The sequence below is a fragment of the Phaenicophaeus curvirostris genome, chromosome 1, assembly GCF_032191515.1.
Source record: "Phaenicophaeus curvirostris isolate KB17595 chromosome 1, BPBGC_Pcur_1.0, whole genome shotgun sequence".
NCBI lineage: Eukaryota > Metazoa > Chordata > Aves > Cuculiformes > Cuculidae > Phaenicophaeus > Phaenicophaeus curvirostris.
Genome location: NC_091392.1, coordinates 138,738,490 through 138,753,383, shown reverse-complemented (window position 1 = coordinate 138,753,383; position 14,894 = coordinate 138,738,490). Strand labels below are relative to the sequence as shown.

General features: G+C 40.2%; 1 protein-coding gene and 1 non-coding gene across 3 annotated transcripts in view; both read right to left on the bottom strand.

The window, feature by feature from the left end:
- Positions 1 to 7,201: 7,201 nt before the first annotated feature.
- Positions 7,202 to 14,894, bottom strand: part of SLC9A7 (solute carrier family 9 member A7) — a 70,375-nt gene continuing 62,682 nt past the window's right edge. For both annotated transcript variants that reach the window (XM_069875938.1, XM_069875930.1), the window contains one exon: positions 7,202 to 8,461. In XM_069875938.1, coding sequence (XP_069732039.1) covers positions 8,213 to 8,461 — 249 coding nt within the window. In that variant the 3' untranslated portion in view covers positions 7,202 to 8,212. The remainder of the gene's footprint in view (positions 8,462 to 14,894) is intronic.
- On the bottom strand, positions 10,356 to 10,538 carry LOC138716888 (U2 spliceosomal RNA). Its single transcript, XR_011336758.1, has one exon. It is a non-coding gene; the product is annotated as a U2 spliceosomal RNA (small nuclear RNA).

Sequence of the window (14,894 nt, the reverse complement as noted above, 5' to 3'; positions counted from 1 at the left end):
TTGCCTTGAGGAATACCTGCCAGTATCAGCCCTTTTCACTTCCGACATGAAATACGGAGTTTATATGAATGTGCCAAGACACAGTAAGTTTTACAGTATAATTTATCAAATAAGAACAGGTGATGTTTCTGACTTGATAGGATCCTTTGTTCTGGTACAGCTAACAGCATATATCCATGTGAAACACTGAAGTCCACAAAAGCTAGCAACACCATGTGCCTCCTACTCCAAGATCTACATGAAGGAAGGGAATACTAAGAAAAATAGAAAGATAAGCCCGTTGCTGACCTAGAATGGCATCTCCGTGTTCATACCCAACCTGAAACTTGTTAGCAGAGCTGGAGCGCCAAGCAGCACAAGAATTTCTTCTCTTGAGAAAGGAACGTGTGGATGCGGTTTATAAGCACACTCAAATGAAGCTGAAATTACTGCGATATCTTGTCCACACAAGTGAATATTTAGCTAAGTATGTACCTAGTGGCAGAAAGCCCAGCAAGTGTTTCTATTCCCCCTCCTCCACTACTACTATCCCAAGAACACGGAGAGCTTTCACAATGTTTTGCTTTTTCTCTCTTCTCCACCCACTGTTGTAGTTAAACGATAATCCTTTGCCATTTAACCTCAGTAGGACAGTGAGCTCCCCAAGCAGGGCTCAGAGCGCCTGCACAGCATTGTTAGACTAAATGCTGAAAACCAAAACCCCAAACCCTGACACTGAAAAGAGTTGCTGTCTCCTTAAATCCTCACAGCTAAACCTCAAGTATTAGAAAGATGGTTATTGCTGTAGCCATCAACACTATGAAGAGGATGCATCTGGGAATATTATATTCCACTTCTACTAACCTCTGCTTACAGTGATTACTCGGGCATTGTTAAAGGCATTTGGTGCAGTAGCACCCAATTTCTTTCACACAAGAGATAAATACTGTCTCTGGGAAGGACAGGTCTTAATATATTAATATATTATGGCCCCCCCTGACACAGCGCTTCACCCATCCTAGCTTGATCCTGCCATACCACATAGGTTTTAGGTGCTTTGATAATAAGGGAACAGAAGTTACCACAAGGTTTGGACAGACCACCTACCGCAACAGTCTTACTCAGGACAGCGTGACATGCTTTGAATACCTAGCGCATTTTTATGTTTGAAGTAACCTTAAGCCACCTCCTGTAACTTTACTGATGTGTTTGTATCTTAAATGACAAGAAGGTAAGAGTTCTGAGAACAGGAGACTGATGGAAATCAGGTTAAACGCTGCTTCTGATTTTGTGCTTCATGAACAGATCAGAACCAATACATAGAAAACAAGGAATGCATATCCTAGAACTTCAAAGGAAAAGCATCACAGTCTGTCTCCCTTAAAGGAAGGATGTGCATCTGGGACATTCTTAGATAGCTTACCTACTCCACCAGAATTGATTTTGGGTCATATGCCTTCCTTTACTTCTGATATCCCAAATTAAAATCAGGCAAGCTTACCTCAGGTGTCCTGGAAGCCGCTATTGCACAATGGCTATTGTGAAATGGCTGTGACAATCCAGAAGAGTATCTTCTGGTATTCTGCTTTCTGGCATTAACCTGTGTCAGCATCAAGGCGTTCAGCCAGGCAACTTAGGACTGCAATTCAGAATCAGGCGGTGGAGGATAACCTCCTTGATTAAACTAAAATCTGGAAATAAAATTCGTGAATATGTTTTAACATGGAACTGCACGACCTACTTCTCCATGCCCCTGTGATAACAACTTCAGAGACTTTAGTTGTTACAAAATAAATCCAATCTATTTCTCATAGCCTAAAGTTAAGTATTTTAACATTGCAGCAAAACCCTTTCAAGTTGAGCGCTCACTGTCTCTGAGGGAATGCAAATCTGTTTTTTTCCAAATAAAAGTGAGAAAGTGACCTTTAACTGCAGTATTTCAAAGTATTGCCATCTAATTATCAAAATTTGCATAATCTGTCAATGTAGCATAGCTTTAACACTGTGCTTCGGCACAAAAATTAAGTCTGACTACCCCCCTTCCCCTTTTTAAAAATACATATCAAATATGTGTACATGGGATGCTTTCAAGCTCCAAATGGTTAAAAAAAAGCAGGAAACTGGGGACATCAGAAAATTAATGAGAAAAGCATTATGCTAACAAAAGCTAGGACTAACCCAAACATTTTTAATTACCCTAGGACAAAGACAGCTGTTCCTTTGCATGCACCAAAATAAATCCTTTCTAGGTCTGGAATACTGTATGTGAACCTGAGAGGGACACTGACTTTATCCACATCAGCATAACCAGGTATTCAAAAAGCCAGGACTTCTCTCCCTCCCTGCAAACATCACCGAGTATCTACACCACCAAGTTCCCTGATGCAGACAGTGCAGGCAACCTACAAAGTCCTTTATCCTGGTATAAAGTATTGCAAGCCGTCTCTCCCTGTTAAGTTTTGGTCCCTAAACAAACCCAATGGCATTTTGGAGGCCTGAGAACCCACACAGGGTGATGCAAAACAGATTGTGGTCAAGATAGTGGCATAGGATGAAGGCATAGTGGATAAAGCATCCAAGGCCGATAGGTCACATAATTACCTGAACCAATTCTAGCATTTAATCAGTTTGTCACAACTGTTTAATTTCCATAACAAAAGCTTAAATTGCAAGTGTCAAACGAAGATGGGAGATTTCACTTGAGGCTAAAACACAGATTCAAATTTGATTGGCCAGGCATTTACATCCCATTTGTACATATGTACGTGTCATAAGGCACCTCCACATTTATCAGACTAATGTTACCCTAGAACTGCTTTCAGAATTACTGAAGAATTTAGATTCCAGAAAATACAGTAGTGATGTGAGAGTAATTTCAGAAAAACAAAAAAACCCCCAGTCTTCAAAGTTACTTGCCTCGCTCTGGAGTAAAAGCAAATCTGTGTTTCCCTGTGAAAGCCTTTGATTTTGTGATCAGTTAGGACGGGATAGTTTAGTTTTGCACTAGCCCATGTCCCTTGTTTTAGGCTAAGATATGCAGAAGCCTACAAAGCTTCTCAGCATTTAGGACTGCAAGATTAAGAGTAGCAATTGTTTACAACGCTGTTCCCACAGTAAAGGTGCCTGTTTAAGCCATTTCCTGGCTCTGTAATTCACTATTTCCTCCACATTTTGCTTCTCTTTTACTTTGCAGGCTTGTTTCTACTGGAAGTGATTTTTTTTAGAAGGGCACTCCCAAAAATCCCAGGCCAAGAAGCACCTGTAGTTTCTCACTGTGCAATATTAAACTTTCCTTCCAAAATTCAGGAAGCGAGACCCTCCTTCTGCCCTGCAAATAAGGCTTGCGTGGGCTGCTTCTTACAAAGAGCATTTTTCAAGACAAGGACATTCAAAATTGTTGTTCTACATGTTTTTTCTCTTAGGAATGTGTTCAAGCTATTCAGCAGTGCTGTCCTACTTTCTGTGACTCTGATTATGACCGACACTGTACATAACCAGTTGGAGGTATTTACTGTCTGCTTTCCTGCTGTATGGTCTGTGCCTCCTGGTAACAGATTATCTTCCCTTACTTCTAAGTTTCAGCGGGTCATGAGTTCAGTGTTTTGGAGAGGAATACTCCCTGCTGATGCATCTGTAAGTTCACTGGTTTCTCCCCCAAAAAGGTCCTCCCTCCATCTTAAAGAAAAACACATGAAATTGAGGCTTCTGAGTATTCAAATTCCATTCCCAGACTTGTGCAGAAGCAGAGACCATGTCTGCCAAGGCTGAGGTCAAGCATGTTATTCCTGTGAGCTCCTTCAAACAAAGTTAAAAGGAACACTAAACCTTTCTTTGAAAGGCATGCAAAGCATATTAGCTTTCTAGGGTTCTACTGTTCAGAATTAAACTCAAAGAAGTTCTTCTGACCAGTACTGTCTGAAAAGAGAGAGCAATTCACATTAAATTGAAATTATACAAGGAGGACCATGCTTTCTATGCCAATCTACAAATTGTCTCACTGATTATAAAGATCGAAATCACAAGATCTGGCAACCTTGTAACTGTGAGCTGCTCAAGCTATTTTTTAAGATTGCTAGATTACTTACTATGAGGATTTTCCCTCTCCCTAAAAGTAAAACTTTGCAGCTATCATTTAGTAGAAGACATCATTTTAACCTTTTTTATGTATTTACTTAAGGATAGGCTCTTTGGAAGTTCAGACAAAAAAGTTTAAATTGTTTTCCCTGCACTTAATATTTCTACAGTCGTTTCCCCAAAGGCACTTCCTTCAGTGTGAAAGAAAAATAATATTTTTGGTCCTCTTATAGGCCAAAAAAACTTGCTTCCTTGGAATAGGGTGAAACTTGACCAAGTACCAAGTATGATACTTCGCCCTTGTTCAGTCTTTATCAGAAAAGGTGGCTTACACTGTTCCCTTCCTCTGCATAGCAGACACACTTGTGCACAGCATAAACACACTTGTCATAGCGTTCCTCCTTTCTGATAACTTGAGATGAGAACGAGAGGTGCTGCTGAAGCCTAAAGAAGCAGCACTTTAAATACCTCTAAAAAGTACCCTGAAAAATCCAGTGTTACGTGGCTGCTATGGTGCTACTCTTAACAGTCACAGGATCTGCTCATACCTGCTCCACTTTAACTGATAAACTGCCTGGGGTATCTTGGAAGCTAAGAGAATTTGCTTTGTTAGACAAAACGTGCAGTGTTGTACAAGTGACTCAAAAGATGATCTTGAATTAACCCTAGTGCACAAAACATAAAACCACCATTTTTCTACATTATTTTCTGTCTTCTTCTAAATTCTGTAAGTGAAAATATAATTTCCCTCCCAAACAATGCAGAAGAATATGCATGAAGGTGTAGATAATTTCCTAATCTGTTTAAAATACAATGTTTATGTCCTGCTTGTGGATTGCTGTGGCCTTTAACATGGGAATTGGAAAGACTTGTTTACATGGGAATTCAAATACACACTGAACAGTCTTGCCTTATTGTTATTACTAGCTTCTATGAAGCACTGAAAGAAGGTCGGGGACTTCATTTGGCCAGTTCCCAGGGACTGAAGTTACCTGATTCCTTGGCAATTTCAGGTGAAGATTTTTAGCAGTAAGTTGTTGATACAGCGAGCAAAGAAAAGGCTGCCAGGAGAAATCACTCAGTCCCAAGTTAAAGGCAGCCACATAAGCTGCAACATCCCATGCAAGCACAGCAATACTTTTTTTCACTGAAGACCATTATCTTACAAGTTTTCTTCTGCAATTTGAAGAGGACACTAGCACGTCTTTATTGCTGTTCTTCACAATCTTAAACTGTGTTTTCTATTCAAAACTATCACCAAGGTTATAAGAAACGACATACCTGCTGCATGGTTCGATCAAGTTCTTGCCAGGATCTTACTGGAAAGGGATTGAGAGTATTAAACTATTCTTTCAAAAGGATATATGCATGTGCACGCACACTCACACAAATCTATTAGTAAGAGAAATATAAAATGTTTCAGGAAGAGCAGATGTTTCTGGGTTTTTTTCCCCACCCACTCTTTCAGTGAAGTAGTTCCTTGGGAATTTTGTACAAGGATTGGTGTCAATAGTAAGAAGATGGCAAGATGTTTTAGCTTACCTTTTGATGACAGCGAAATCCAGTTTTGGAAGAAGATTAAAAGTAGTTAAAAAACCAAATAATAACATTTGTTGTTGTAATGTAAGAACAAAAGTTAAGCTTGTGTATATGGGCCTCACCACACTGTGGTAGATAAGTGTTTTAAGTAATTTTTTAATGTACAGTTAATTATTATATTCCCCACCTCTCACCAATGATCCATCTACTTTGTCTGCTCATTCACAATCACATTTTGGACTTACTGGTGAACTACATTCAATTCTATATTTTTGCTATGAGAATTACGAACACAGACAGAGAAGCATCTGCACTAGGACGGTTTATTAATGCTTTCAAAAGATTCAATCTTCCTGAGGAAGCCAATGAAACAGAATTTCTACTTTCAGGACCTGTACATGATCTTTTTCCCAAAAACCAAATCTCTCTTTGCATACAGCTCTGGTTTTCAGCCAAAGTGATTTGTTAAACTTCAGCTTCAAGCTACATGTAACAGTTTCCCTCACTGTATTTAATTCATTTATTTTGGCTAAGTTTCACCATCTCAGCCCAAAATTTGGTTTGCATGACTCAGCTAGTAAATTGATTGCTGTAGAAGTTTCAAGTCCTCAACTCAGCATGGACAGCATGGCTCCCAAAGACTTGTCCAAAATAAATAAAATTGGTTTTTTAACTTAGGAAGAAGCTACTTTTACTTTTCTTTTTTTCTTTTCTTTTTTTGTTAAGTGCTGGCAGTAGAAAAACAAACCGTGTAAACAGTATAAATAGCATGGATCATTGCTGTCTGCTTTGTCTTCCTTGAAAGCAGAGAAGAACTGAAAAGGAGTTGTTCTGCTCAGAGATCTTCATCAGGGTTTGTTACTCTTCACCTTTTAAGAACAGAGCTCAAGCTGTATGGCTTTTCCAGTTTTTCCACAAAAAAAAGCTTCTGGTTGCCTCGTGTCTCTTTTCTTAATAATGTCAGACAGTCACTACAGATCACTGCCCTTTATAAATTTACCTTGGAGGGACAGACAAGGAGGTAGATTACTCACTAGAGAACATATTTGAAAGAAAGCAGACTAGGCGATATGACTTAAATGTTTCTCTGCAGCAGTAAGTTCTCATACCAAAGTTAGCCCGTTAAGTTTAATAGTTAAAGAAAAACAGAGTGGATATTTACTCACACACAGTTTTATAAGAGGAACAACTGAAATGGCATCAAGAAAAACACACTTTTTAGACAAACTGATATTACATCACGTTAGTGGGCCACAGAACTCTTTAAAAAAATAAACATTTTGAGATGTGAGAATGAAATCACATTTTAGCATGCTTTAAATAGCTGAACTGCTCTGAAGTTCCCAGCTATCGACAAAGACTGATAGCTCCTTAGTTGGAAATTAAAAAGCATTTAGCAATAAGTTAAAGCTAGCCTACATGTAAGTGGGCTAAATACTAGGCAAAGATTTTTTTCCCTTTTCACATTTAAGATGATGCTACAGTTCATCACTTCTGTAGCGCTTATGTTGTTGTGCAATGCCCCACTGAAGTTTCACATCTGCTCTGTGAAAACGAACAAGAGTAAACACCTTTCTTTTAGGATAGTCACAAATGGTAAAGCCAGTAGTATTTGTTTATCTGTTTAATTAGATGTTTGCTGTTTATCACACACAAGAACTGGAAGCAGAGTCCATGGATTCTTCTGAGCAATATGAAACCTCATGGTTCCATGCAAGATCAATACTGTGCCTCTCTCTCTTTTTTCCCTTTTGTCCTCTTAGCTGCTGGTTTTCTCCAGCCCCAGATACCTTTCCAACATCTTCATCTGATTTTAAGAACCTTAAGGGAGAGAAAGTTTTACTTCATGACTTCTACCCAAGAAAGCCCAGCTCTGGGCTTGTGTTGGGTCAGATATGTCTTAGACCACAGGAAGTTGGATGTTTTTCTTTTGAGGCACTAGAAGTTAGGCTAATAGTAATAGTCAAGTTGCCCAAAGCTAAAGGGACCAGTAGCTCTCATTGCCTTCCTATTTAAACACATGACCAGTGAAGAAATCATCTTTCACTTTTTTCCCTGATATACATTAAGTACAGTTTGCAGTAACAGATTCCCCACAGTGTCTTGCATTCATGCACCTGTAGTCCTAATGCAGACTGCCCTGTTTTACTTCATAGTTTCCTCAACCTCACAAGAGAGGTTAACAATGGATCTTTCCACATCCAGATACACACACATCCTTTTTTATCTCATCATAATTACTGTGTTTATATTTCTTCTTCCATGTTCTCAAGTTAAGCCAAGACAAGCTCAGTTCTATGACAATGTTTTCATGTACCTCTCTTCAGAGGGAGCTGCTGCAGCTGAACAAGACAATTGCAGCACAGTAGTTATACTTGGATTCATTATGCGGTTGAAAAGAGGAGAATGACCAGCTTTCTCATCTGTCTGTTTTCAGACACTTAGAAAACCCCACTGTCAGCATCTTGAGTAAAAAAAGAGGTGACATCTTCAGACCTTAGTAAAACCACTTACACATGTTAACTTTTTTAAATAAACATTCCCACCTCAAGTGACACAGGGGCCTGCAGTCTTCCTTGATCCATCCACAGAGCAAGAGTTATTTTTACTGAGTCAGTAATCATGCATTGTCTTCCAGAGGAAATACTAGCCGGGTACCCCTGCTTGTAATTTCATGATCTGCTGCTCCCAAATCACGTTCCAGTGCTTCCTCTGAACTACTTTTTGTTCTCCTGCCATCAAGGCTAGTGGTAGCTGTATGGGGGCCAGAAGAACCATTTGCAGTTATTGTTGTATCACCATATGTCACAGTAAGGTCACCATCATTCAAAATAAAATCGGAATCCTCTTCTCTAAGCTGTTCTTGATTCTGGAAATAAAAAGAAGAAAAAACATCTCTATGCAGTGCACAACATCTGGTCTTCGACAAGAAGGTAACTGAACAGAAGAGTTCATCAATGTGTCGATACAAAAGCAGTAAGCAGTAAAGTTCCATCTTAAGAATTGTTGAAAATAACCTTGAACCCAGTGTTTGCAGATCAGCTAACTGCTCTGCGTGTTAACTACTGCTACGGTGGAGAGATGAGGGGGAGCTGAATCCAAGAACTAGATTATAAAACAGGTAACTAGGAATTTATTAGAACTTAAAGTTTACCAGAATATGGAAGAGATGAGCAGTATGCACTGGTTTTTGCATGACAATTTAGAAGGCAGTACAGGAAAAAAGACTGGAGACACAATTAAGTCACCCCAGATACAAAGTCAGAGTTGCATCTGTTGCTAATTGGTCAAGTTTATTAGTAAAAGACTCATGCCAACCGGGAAGAACTCATTGGGCCAAAATTCTCTATATTCAAGGCTTCCTCAACAATTTTTTTGTTACAGATAAAATACTAACCACACTCTTTTGAATTATCTATTTACTCTTACCTGGTACTAAATACAGAATTACGGGACCTAGTTCTTAGGAAAGCTCCTGAGCCATAAAAGTACAAAAAACATATGAGAAAGTGCTTGCTTCATGGTTTTGTAACTAGTTCTGATGTGCTTTCTTTTAAAAAATCATTTAAGAAAGCGGCTCACAAAACCCTGTGAATTTATTTTGGCAGAGATGGAATGCAATATATGGTCAGAGTCTAGGAACTGCTGAAGTATAAACAAAACACTATTTCTTTACACAGGGTAATATTGTACAATGTTTCACTGCTGTTTAACATGCCTTGGTTAAAGGCAAATCAGCTGAATTGGTCAGAAAATGGGGCTTCCTCATATCTGAAGAAAATTCTGTCAGTACTATAAGCTTGCTTTCTTGCAACTGAAAACAATTTTTTCCCCCATGTGAATTGCTCCATACTGCTTAGCAAGAGCTGAAATGTAAGTGTGTGAATCGTTGATCTCCTCAGTAGGCTGGACATTGATCAGGCTACATTCTCAAAATACATCATTTTGATCAGGTGACATGAGACAGGATATCCATGATCAGCCTGACGAGAAAGCCCTACCTGTACTGCAGCACAGAAGTTCAGGGCACTTGAGATTGAAAAAGCTGATTAACCTGTCTGCAATGAAAAATGCAGTGCCTGGCTAAATAAAGCTTCCTGGCAAAGCTTCCTGTTGTTATTTCAGAATGATAACCAGTCAAAATAAAGCAGCAGAAGCCTCTAGACGATACAGAATATTTAACTAATGAGGACTGGAAGAGGTGTCAGGAATTTACCAAAACCTGTGAAAGAAATGGTGCAGTTCAGTATCAGGTGCAAGACAAGCTCTACTTAAAATGAATACTAATTTCTCAGAACCTTTGCAGCATCCAAATTTATCATCGCTTATTAGAGACAGGGTTACTGTGATATAGAGCACTGTTCTCAAAGAGCATATACATTTAAGGACACTTGCTTTCTTTGATTGCAAAGAAAACACTGAACTACTGTCACTATCTTAAAAAGAAAGAAGCAGAAATTAAAAGGTTCAGCTATAACTGGCAGAAACAACCTTTACAAGCTTTTCATTGAAAAAAAAGCCAAAGTCTGAGGGTCAAGACCAAGAGGATTAAAAAAGAGGTACACAAAATAACAGTTTAAGAAAATCTGTTATCTCCATATACTCTGGTTTTCAAATAAAGCTGAAAAGCAGAAAACCGAGTAAGAAGAAGGCAGTTTGACTATTGACTGGTTATGTTTTAAGAAGTCCAAGAAGCTGAGAAGCCCTATCACAATTGCCTCTCATGGTGTTTGCCCTTGGAGAAGAACCAATGAAGGGAAGGCAGTGCTGACAATGCACTAGGAGGTATTGCGATACCGAGGCCACGTGTGAACCAGCTGCAGCAAGCTCCCAAAGCATCTCCTGTCTACACAATGCTACTTAACAGCGAATTCTTGCAGCCACTGATCAGATAAAAAACTGATAAGAACACACACTATGCTTGAGCTTCTCCAAGAAGCTGAAAAGCTCTCGGGAGCACAACAGTGAAAGGAGAGGGCTGTAGGCTTTATACAATACGCAAGTCCTATCTCAGACTTTGCTGGTTTGTCCCAGGCTATACTTAAAGTACATAAACATGATCAGTTCCAGAGAAAACACTGAGCTTTCTCTCAACACCATGCACAAACATTGCTCTGTCCAAGCCAAGTTCCACTTATTTATTTCATTTCTGAACAGCACTGCAAGCAGCAGGCAATTAATTTCATATATTTCCCCAGAGAATATCCATGAGCAATCCCATGTAGTTGACGGTTTTGCTATGTTTGCAAGCAAAGGGGATGGGTGAATAAACCTACTATGCTTTATGCAGCATGAACAATTCTTACAAGGAAGACAGGAAACGTATCCAAGTAGGTCCCTAGAGACTTGAAATTCTTCCAAGAATAACCCTAAACTGGCCTCTGCAATAACCTCCAGTTCTGTAGGAATAGCTTCAATTCACTCAAGAAACGTAGGTCTGAACTTTCACTACTTAAACTGACAAGCCAGAATAGCTAAATACCTAAATCCAAAACCCTACAAGGACAGACTTTCGCTTTGACATGCTGACCCAGAGGGACCTCAGAGCAGCATTCTGTCCCACTTGTGGTAAAATTTGCTCATGCTCCTAAAAATGCAAGTTGGAGACATTAAAACAGCTAAAACTCTTGTAGAGTGACTGCTCACAAAGCCAGTCTTTACTGCCTCCAATGGCAGTGCAAAAAGAAGCCCATGCAAAGTACACCACACACAAAAAGGGGTGGTAGTCACCACATACGCTGCTGAATACAAGACAAGCATCACGGATGACAACTTGCATCATAAGTTACTCATCTTGTGGGTCCAAACCAAAAGCAGCAAGTAGTACACATGGAAAATACATTACAACTTAAATCTCGTGCTCCATTTAGAGTTTCTCCGTTTCTCAGCTGATTTCAAATTCATCAAGGAAACTAAACAATTTTTGCTATGAAGCACTAAGAAAGGGGAGGGGGCACAGCTGAATAGCTTTCTTACAAATTTTGAGAGTTACCTCCTCCAAGACTCACGGACTGCAAATGAAGTTTCTTTACTGGGTTTGCATATTTATTCAATTCCCTCTACTTTCATAACAAGTTGTTACACTGTGTATGGGGCAAGAACTAAACTTTCAAAAAAGAAAATGGGCAGCAGTGTGTGTAGGACAGAAAACAACCCTGAACAAACAAGCAAAAAAAGATAAATCCCCAGGACTGCTTCATCAGGAAGAGCAGGTGATAACTGAGTTGCCTCTTCCAAATGGGAAAAAATGGTTGATGACAGAGAATTACTAAAGTTTTCAATGGACATGTGAAAATGGAAGAGAAAGTCACCTGAATTAGTTTGGGATAAATTGGAAAGCCCTGCCAAATGGACATACACTGAAGATAACTCCAGGAGAGAAAAATATCATTATCTAAAATTCACTGCTAATTTTAAACACTAACTAGAGTAGCCTTTCGTGCTCTCAAACTCTAAATTGGATTCTGTTTGAGTGAGAAAACACTTAATAATGAGTGTAACTTCACAGTCTTTAAGGAGTGGGAGAACAGCAGCAAGGAACAGTAACAACAGCTCTGGAAAAAATCCACTGTCCCTTACCTCTTTATGCTGACTCAGAACCTTACATGTATGCCATGCAAATTCAAGCTTAAAGGACAGGGTCTCATACTTGAGGATAGTCTGTATATGGATTATGTAATAAGGTTATTTGATTTTCAGACTTTAAACCTCCCCTTCAGCATTTAATTAAAAGACGTCCTCCCACTCATGGAAGTGAAAATGAATTCTAAATAAGGCTGGAATAAAGCCAGAGGGATAAAAACATCAAAAGTTGAAAACAATACACAAATACAGTCAGGACAGCCACATACTATGCATGCTTTCTTCCCTGTGCAGATATCATAACTGCTCAGACATGCACCTGAACGAGATCTAGGATTTGCTACTTCTTTGAAACACATTTTCCAGCTATATTACTTTCTGTTGACTATTTACAGATGTTTTTTAATTCGAAGTCTTCAGTCTTTAATTCTCTCAGATGTACCACTCAATTTTCCTAGAAATATCTCACAAAAGCACAACTATTCCAAGCAGTTTCTGTCCCCACAAAGATGTGGCTCAGTTGCTTCACCTGCACCTAACAGGAAGGCAAAAGAGTCCACAGCTTTTTAGCCAGTAATTAAATTACATAGTCAGTATTGTAGCAAAGCCAGCCATGCAAAGAAATTAAATGCAATAAGGCAACTGCAGAGTGTGGACACCTTAAAAAGAAACTAGAAATAAAATCTCAAAATTATTCTTGCCTAAGACTGACGCATCAATGCACCACAATGGGAACAAGAAGAGAGAATACAATGTGAAAGTTCCTCATTATACATCTTAAAGAAGTATGCAGCCTTATAAACAGCTTTAATGATGAAGTTAACTTTCCAAGAGGGAGTGTGTGTATGTGCATCACAGAACCAATCCAGTAAGTCTGCATGTGCAGTAGTAGCTAGAATGCAGAATAGAGAGAAAAAAAGGGCCCAACTGTTGGACAAAATGAAAGCCAAAGCTGACATGTTCCTTCTGGCTAGATTCTCAGTTACTGGATAACTAATCTTATAAGATCATACATAGACAGACAAATGGGCAACACACAAGTAGGCTAATTGGTCTGATGGATGCCTTCCAGCCTAGATCTATTTTAAGATCTCCAGTGGCATTGCAACGATCAGAACAAGGCCACTTTCTTGCATTACTAATAGCTCCAAGGGCAGCAGATATTTCCAGTTTCTTTGAAATTGCACTACCAGGTAAGATATGTTAATGATAGCAGAAGTAAATGCACAGAAGTATTTTGAAGTTGCAAGTGGAATTCGTAACTCTCTAGGAAAAGACTAATAGAAATCTGGCCCAAGACTACCTGAACAGAGCAGAGATGTTACCATTCCATAGAACCTACAAATTTCAGTGAATCCACATAGTGCTATGGTTTTATCTACAAGCAGCTCATAGGAAGTTGTAGATTTCAGAAGCACTGGACAGATAGGAATGACACGTATCAGGATCCTGCCAGAGTAATAGGAGGATGAATCACTAATTAGAATCATAGAATCATTAGGGGTGGAAGGGACCTTAAAGATCATCTAGTTCCAACCCCCTTGCCATGGGCAGGGACATCCCGCTAGACCAGGCTGCCCAAGGCCCCATCCAGCCTGGCCTTAAAAACCTCCAGGGATGGGGCATCCACAGCTTCCCTGGGCAACCCGTGCCAGTGTCTCACCACGCTCATGGTGAAGAAATTCTTCCTTATGTTTAGTCTAAATCTGCCCCTCTCCAGCTTATACCTGTTCCCCCTTGTCCTGTCACCACAAGCCTTTATGAACAGTCCCTCTCCAGCCTTCTTGTAGGCTCCTTTCAGGTACTGGAAGGTTGCTGTAAGATCTCCTCGGAGCCTTCTCTTCTCCAGGCTGAACAAGCCCAACTCTCTCAGCCTGTCCTCATATGGAAGGTGCTCCAGCCCTCTGATCATCTTTGTAACCCTCCTCTGGACCCATTCCAACAGTTCCATATCCTTCTTACATTGAGGATTCCAGAACTGGACAAAGTACTCCAGACGAGGTCTCACAAGAGAGGAATAGAGGGGTAGAATCCCCTCCCTCGACCTGCTGGCCATGCTTCTTTAGATGCAGCCCAGGATACGGTTGGCCTTCTGGGCTGTGAGCGCACATTGCTGGCTCATGTCAAGCTTCTCATTGACCAGCAGCCCCAAGTCCTTCTCTGCAGGGCAGCTATCAATCACTTCATCCCCCATCATGTACTGAAAACGGGGATTGCCCCAACCCAGGTGTAAGATCTTGCACTTGGCCTTGTTGAACGTCATGAGGTTCTCACAGGCCCACTTCTCCATCGTGTCCAGGTCCCTCTGGATGACATCCTGTGTGACAACTACACCACTCAGCTTGGTGTCATCTGCAAACTTGCTGAAGGTTCACACAATCTTGCTGTCGATATAATTGATGAAGATATTAAACAGCACTGGACCCAGTACGGACCCCTGAGGAACGCCACTGGTCACGGATCTCCATCTGGACTTTGAGCCATTGACCACTGCTCTTTGAATACGACCATCCAACCAGTTTCCTATCCACCGTTCCATCCACCCATCAAATCCATATCTCTCCAATTTAGAGATAAGGATGTAGTTGGGGACTGTGTCGAAGGGTTTACAGAAGTCTAGACAGATCACATCTGCCAGTTTACCCATGTCCACTGCTGCGGTCACCCCATCATAGAAAGCCACTAAGTTGGCAGTACAGGATTTGTGCCTGGCGAAGCCA